Source organism: Montipora foliosa, chromosome 3 (genome assembly GCF_036669935.1).
Source record: "Montipora foliosa isolate CH-2021 chromosome 3, ASM3666993v2, whole genome shotgun sequence".
NCBI classification, from domain to species: domain Eukaryota; kingdom Metazoa; phylum Cnidaria; class Anthozoa; order Scleractinia; family Acroporidae; genus Montipora; species Montipora foliosa.
Window position 1 is genome coordinate 3,813,835 of NC_090871.1, and position 7,500 is coordinate 3,821,334.

The window sequence follows — 7,500 nt, forward strand, 5'->3', positions numbered from 1 at the left end:
GTGAAGACAAAGAAAATGATGACTCAGATGAAAATGATGAGTCAGTTGGAAACGACGAGTCAGATGAAAGTTGAAGGGATGTTCACAAATTCAGTTTAAGATTGTTATCGCAAAGAATCAATAAACCTTTTGATTTCAATGTAAATTATATTAATTGTTTACCTGAGCGTATTTTAATAACGTCTTGAGAAAAATTGCCAATACACTTTCGTAATTTTTGTACCTCCCCTTTCATCCTTGCATGAAATTTGCTGACCCACCCCCTATCTGCACCAGACCCCTCCCCACCCGGCTCTAATTATTGACCGTTCCCTAAACGTGCAAATGCATAAACTGTGGCTATGCAGCTACGTGGCCGCGAGGTTAACTGAAGATGGAATAATGCGACTGAATACTTGCACGCGATTGCGCTAATTTACATTTTTAAGCTAGTGACGTTTTCGTTGCCGCTGTCGCTCTCCTTGTCTAAGTCTTTTGGTTGTATTCTGAAGTTGCTCCCTTTTTATTTTAGTTTTATCGATTTATTTGAAGATCTAAGTTTGAAAGATTTGGCAAGTCTTCGTTGGGACTGATATTTACAAAACCTCCGGGTCCCTGAATACGGATAAAAAGATCATCGTCCACACTAGCGTTTTCGCAACGTATTTGGACGTCCACACTGGAGGTGCACCGGAAAGTGAGGCATGCATAAAATAACAAAGTCAAGCGTATTCGAAAACCTCCGTTTTCGCCGCCCACACTAAAACGATAGACTTCCGTTTTCAAGTCTCCACTTCACTGAAGCGTTTTCAAAAACCTCCGTTTCTTGGACCTCCGTTTTCGATCGTTTTAATGTGGACTGTCATATATAAACGGAGGTTTTCGCAAACTGAGGTTTTCGAAAACGTGTTAGTGTGGAAAGGGGCTGAAACCTTTTTGCCATTTTAGACTGGCTGCCTCTAAAAAAGATAAGAAGCAATCGAGGAATGGGTCAAAACGGGAGACGAGGTAATCTGTCTTGATATGATTAGCCTAACTAAGGACAGAATAGGGCCGTTTATACGAGAGAAAATAAGCTGCGGCTTACTCTGGCCGCAGCCTACCTAAGATGCGAACACTCCGTTTAAATGGTACAAACTCGAAGTTCACGCCTTACTCCATCCGCAGCTAGCTCAAGCCGCGGCTTATATCCTGGCCTAGGGGTTTGGGGTTGTGCCTATCTTGGCCGTGGCTTATCTTGGACGTGAAAGTGTTCGTATAAATTTACTCAAACGTTGTCCGGAGCTTGCTCAGACCATGAACGGCTCATGCCCAGACTTCCCCAGACTTCCTTTTTGCTCCCGTCCATTCGCCTGAGAAAATTACCAAAGAAAACGATTCAGCGAAAAACAGCTTCTCAGTATTTGTAGTGGTACCAACTTGATAATTGCGTCACTCCAGCCAGTGTAAGTTCTACTAACTGTTCGTCTACGACTTCACTGGATCCAGCTCGTTCACTTACTCGAGCCATTTATCTTGTAATGCTCATAATTAATTACCCCAAAACGAGGCATCAAAATAAATTACGTCATCACTGGACAAGTTGGCCGCGAACCATTTATACGAGCATTTCGCGTTGTATGTAACCGGCACTCGTATAAATGGCCCAGTTCGCGTCTTATGTAATCCGCGGCTTATTCTTCCCCGTATAAACGGCCCTAATATGTTTATTTGTGTGAAAAAAGAAGAAACTATTTCTGGCCTCCTTAATAAAGCGAAATATCGGCGTGCATCACATGGTTCGACGCTTTGGCAGCGCGTACAGAAGCATTGTTGGGGGTTCCTTCTTTGTTTTCCTCCTTTTCAGGCATTTGGTCAGCGAATGCGTAGTTTGCCACCTTTGACTGCGCGAGAATCGGTTATCTAACTTGTCCAACTTGCTGAGTCGCAGCAAAATTAAGAAGTGTTTCCTTCAAATTCGCTTCAAGGCCCGTTCGAGTGCTTACACCAGTCTCCAGTTGTTTAACGGCTGAATAACTTTATACCTAGAATAGGTCAATATCCACAGTATAGAATAGACCGTACTTATTTTTGGCGGTCAAGAAATCATTCTTTTGTCTTTGTGCTAATCATCCTAACTAGCCTCACTTTGGAACAAAAATTCTTTTGAACTTTGCTTGTGTTTACGAGGCTCGTTAGGATGCTTAGCATAAAGAAAAAAGAATAATTACTTAGCCGCCATTTATGAATACGGTCTATACACTTCACGTTTAACGTTGCATGGCCAAGGTTCGCGTACACACTTTGATGCGTAAATATCCACGATCACGTAAAGAAAATGCTGAATTCTTCGCACAGAGTATAACTATTTGATAGTGACTTATCCACCGCATAAGTGATCCGGCCAGGCTTTCAACCACCGAGGCCAGATGTTTCTCCTGACAATGTGACGAGACATAAGAACAGAGGACGTAATGAAAACAAAATGATGTTTATTGACAGTTAAGACATCCAAACGTCCTACAAAGAAAGGCCTGCTTTTCCTGAGTGTATACGCAATTTGATCCACATCAACAGTGTGGAGTAGGTGATTGAGTTGGGAGAAGAGTGCGCAGGGGTGGGAGGGACGAGAAGCGGATTGGAGTGTATTCACCCTGTAACCTCCCCATTAAAATTGTTCGAGTCACACCCAATCCTTTCCACTAAACCCATGGCTGCGACAAGTGGGGATTCAGTGATTTCACTGCAAGGTTCTAACGGGGGGTTGTTATGTTGAACCGCGCCACCGTTCTCTAGAGAGTTGAGCTCTTTTTTCTCCTTACTAACGGAGTTCGAATCTGTTGATAGCAACTGGCTGATAGAGAATGCTGAGGGGGCACTGGGAACGGGTTTACTAACCGGAACAGTACTAGTTACAACAGAAGCGCTTAGCAGTATCCTTTCTTCGCTTTCACTGTTGTTTTCGCATTGCAGGGAGGAAGGGGATGTCCTAATCTCGGAAGGGGATGTCCTAATCTCGGAAGGGGACGTCCTATCGCTAATCTCATCCGCTTTGGTTTCCTTGGCGCCGGGTGCGCACTCGACATCGCTGGTCCTCACTTCCACTTGTGGCCTCGACGTTTGCATTTGCGCATGCTCATCTTGTTCCTCCGATTTAACGCTGACTGGTGAGTTTTGCTGACGCATATCAGCGAGTAAGCTCTCAGTGATCTTTAATTTGTCTTCACGAGCATGCAGTTGCTGTTGCGATTGAGTCAATTGCTGTTTGCAGTCTTTGAGTTGCTGCTGAAGCGCTAAAATCGTCGACTGCATGCCTTCAACTTCTTCATCCAACTGGATAACGAAGTCATTCAATTCTGAAATTAAAACCAGGAAGTTGGGCTTATCAACTGAGTTGATATGGTAAATTGATCACCGTAAAGAAATTCGAAAGCTGACGTTTCGAAGGTCAGAGCGGATTAGGAAATATCCCGAGGAGTCTTCTGCGAATTCTCCGCTTTTCCTTTGGTCAGCGCCAAGAACACGGACTCTGGCCATTTCCAAGGCAGAAAGTCCACAAATCCACGGACTTGCGGCTCGTCTACGCAGGCTAAGAAATTTGAAACAACAGTAGTTGTCAACGTTTACAAAAATGGACCTTCACTACGACTACGCATAAATTGGAAGTGGCCAGAGTTGTGATCTTGGTCATGACCAAAAGACAAGCGGACTCTGGGGAGGAGATTGAACGCAGGTGCAACCGGAGCCAAGTACGAAGAGGTACCTGCATGCAGACAGAGGTTTGTCCTTACCATCTTGGCTTCCTTTTAGCTCATCACTGTATTTTTTCTGCAAAGCAAGTTCCGCCTCCAGTTGTGCCACTCTGCCTTGAGACAACTGTCGACCAAGCTCTTGATTTTCCTGGATCAGCATCCGACATTTCGCCATTAATTTTTTCCCAGTAACACTGAAAAACAAAGCACAAAAATAGTATTTTCCCCGGGGCCCGGAAAGGTTTTTGACCGAGTTGCTTAAGATTTATTCTCACTATCACAACCAGTGCATAACAGCAAGGTGAACCAATCAGAATTTGCAGCAAGTCGCAATTGGTTTATCTTGGTTTCTCATTGTAGCGTAAGATTTTCAAGCTCACCACTAAGCGTTGAAATCTACTGTTTACAAACGAATTTCTAACTGAAGTGACCACTCGTGTTTTCTCGCACCAGAATTAGCATCGATTGATTTGATTGGTTGACAAAAATGTGTGTTTAATCGAGGGTCAAGGAATAAATGTTCTTGTCACGATCACTTAGGACTCCTTTTGCAAGCAAGTTCAAGTGTGAATTTTTCGTGACAACAACAGGCTATTCCGAGTTCCTGTCTGTATCCTCTTCAAAGCGAGTGCGAAGTTTTTCTCATGAAAATTAGTTTTCATTCATATTTAAGGTAGACCTAATTACCATCACAAAACTTCGCACTTAGACTCACTTTGAAGAGGACGCAGACATGAACTTGGAAATGGCCTGTTACCTTTGAAAAATACATTCGAGAATTCACAGGTTTCTCCCGATTTCCTGTTGAACCAATTAGTCTCCATTCCATGCTCGTTCCAGTACTACCGTGAACACAAGAATATCTATCGCAGTTTGGAAAGAAAAAAATAGACTTTCTCAAAGTCGTTCGCTTGGTTTTCTGGTCTGGTGTGGTACGATCGCGCTTCGCGCTCTCAGTCGCGCTCAAAAGCTCGATTTGTGAGCAAGTCTAAGAAAAAAACTACTATCAGCACCACGCTTTGTTGTGATTTCAGAAGTGAAGTGTACGCTCGTTTTGCAAGTTGAGAGATTAAATTTTCTTTACTGGATCAAAATTAATTTCAGACAAATGTACAACTGAACAACAATTCGGGACTTGGTTTTGCAATGACCAACCTGCAATATGTACAATCTGCACAACTGAGACGCACTAATTGGATACCCAAATGTGCCTTCTTTCTAACGAACTGGAACCTCTAGGCCCCTAGAACCAGGCATCAAACAGTCTTGCAGTTTATATAACAAAGGCTTGACGTCTCGTGTAGCCTGCTTTTGCATTAGAGAAAACATGGCAGAGTTTCACTTTCTACAAGCAAGCATGATAAAAATGGGAAAGTTGTTCAGGTGTCGTGAGCCAGGCAGCGAAAATCGTGCCTCAACTACTGACTGTGTATAGTTTCAGAGGATCTTCAGGAAAATCTTTATCACCTGTCCGGAGTAAACTTCCAAGCACTAAGATCATTCTGAGCTTGTTCCAGTTTCTCTTTTTCCGAATCCAGATCTGTTTTCATGCGTTGAAACAACAAATTAACCGCAGGGTCCAGAAGTGTGGAGCGAAGCTGTATTGATGATGGATTTTGAGCTTGTTTTAAATCGTGGATTTGCGTCTGACAATAACAAAGAATAAAAGTGTTTGCCTTTTTTTCCTGCCCATACAGCTGTACATGTTCGTGTACAGAACACTAATTCTTAAACTTCCTACCAAACAAAACCTCCTTCTGTCACCAAATTATTTTCATAGGTGGCAAAAATGGAATCAGTTTCATTTTTCCTCCAAAATATAACTCAAATCCATTTGATTAAAGTCATAAGTAACCAGAGACCATATTTTCAGACCATTTACCAATCAAGGAAGCTCCTCCCCCCCCCCCCCCCACCCCAAGAATTTTGCCCTTCAGCTGTATGAGTGCAGTTTTCTATACATTCAGCCTAAAATCTAAAGTAGAGAAACTGCAGTAACACTTCATTATTAGAAGTATTGCTGGATTTTGCACAAGTGGGATAGAAGGCTGGAAAAAGCCACCTTTCCAAGTCCTAAATTACAAAATCCAAAGGAATGACTATAATGGGCTGTTCTTATGGTTTACTCTCCTTCACAACAAACATTTGGGCTTAGAAGCCACATAAGAACAATTGGTCAAGTTTGACATTCAAATTGGGGCCACAATGTTGGGTCCAGCAATGAATTAAGGAACTTTTGGTACAATGACCTCCTAGTTTGGCTTGCGCACTACTGTAGTGCATTAACGAAGTAAACAAGGTGTCTTTTGAAAATCTCTTCAGAGGACGATAGCTACCCAGGGGTTTTATTAAGGAGTACTGAGTACAGTACCTGCCTTTTCTCAAAGGAGGTCTCAAGATCAAAAGCCAGACTATACTGTATATACATGTAAAGGTGCCCGCTTACTCTATCACAAGGTCCCTTCTACTTTAAAACTTAGTGAAAACCCCTGGCTAGCCACATCTAGCCACAATTGTTGGTAAAATTAACTCATAAAGACATGTTCATGTACAATGTACATGAGAAAGTGAATTCTACCTGGTTGAAGTAACCGCATAAGAAATAATGAACTTTTCTTACACTCATTTTACTGTACATGTACTTTAACAAATTACTCATTGTACCTTAATAGGAATAAAATTTTGCTAGATTCATTATATCAGGTTCAAAGTGTATAGATCTCCTAATCATTGCAAGACTTCGCAAAGTCTTCGAGATATTTGTGGCACAGTTTATTACTGCTCCCAGTATTTATCTGTTACCACAGAAATGGAAGGTTGTGTCCCTCCCGCCTTTGTTCAGTCAGTGAGCGTCTATTTACACAGCGCATGAGTTGTTGCTGAATGGTGTACATTATGAACAAATCCTTGTTTTGTAACATTCTCCTCACCAAAAGATCTTGCATTTCTTGCTCCTTCGTAGCCAGTCTCATCACCAAAACATTTTCACGCCTTGTGGATTCTTGTTGCTGTTGCTTTAACTTTTCTCCAGTCTCCAAAAGCCCTGCCAGTTCTTCTTTTGTTAAAAGAATTAAAAAAGTTACTGGATGAATGTGAATTGTACAATAAGCATCACACCTACAGCTGTACGTCTTAAAGAAGGGAAACCATGACAAAATCAAAGCTATCAAAAATCAGTTTTTGAGTGGACCTAGAATGTTGTTCACCTTTCACTCCTGAAGTGGTCCCTATTAACGAGTAAAATTGTCCGCCATTAGACAGAGAAAAATCTATAAATATCACTCTTAGGAGGGACAGGCTTAAATAAGGGGCTGTGTCATGATACTGCAGTTTATTTTGTGTAGTTTTACTAAACTTAACATTAACTGAAGAAGTTACATGTACAGTCTTAAACAGCTCAAATCAAAGCTTTGTGGCCAAAGAAATGTCTGTCAAGCATGCAGAATTTAAGGACGCTCGTGCCCATTGCTACTGTGCATCCTTACAGCGCACGCATATTCACATGCCACGTCATGCATCAAACGCGTGTGCTAAGTACAAATATGAACAATGATAGGGCAGATGTCCATTGCTATAGCTTTGCTTGGATTTAATGATCTTGGATGTTTGGTGACCCCTACTTTTCTTTTCAGAAACACATTTTATTTACAATTATCTCCACATTGTCCAAAAATGAACAAAAAATCAATGTGGGAAGTTAAAAAAATTTCAAGATTTCTGTCCTTGGGACATGGAATCCTGCCATCTTGCAGCTGCAAGGCGCATGAAACTATCGTCGCTAAATGCGAAC

The 7,500-nt window shown here is 41.9% G+C and overlaps 1 protein-coding gene across 2 annotated transcripts in view; it reads right to left on the reverse strand.

The window, feature by feature from the left end:
• Positions 1–2,433: 2,433 nt before the first annotated feature.
• The window catches only part of LOC137996501 (pre-mRNA-splicing regulator WTAP-like), a 10,864-nt gene continuing 5,797 nt past the window's right edge, over positions 2,434–7,500 (reverse strand). The window contains exons 5-8 of one of the 2 annotated variants that reach the window (XM_068841940.1): positions 6,641–6,762; positions 5,178–5,356; positions 3,750–3,904; positions 2,434–3,314 (exon numbers count right to left, since the gene is read on the reverse strand). In XM_068841940.1, coding sequence (XP_068698041.1) covers positions 2,608–3,314; positions 3,750–3,904; positions 5,178–5,356; positions 6,641–6,762 — 1,163 coding nt within the window. In that variant the 3' untranslated portion in view covers positions 2,434–2,607. Of the gene's footprint in view, positions 3,315–3,749; positions 3,905–5,177; positions 5,357–6,640; positions 6,766–7,500 lie in introns of both variants that reach the window. The other variant, XM_068841939.1, reaches the window with a different exon arrangement.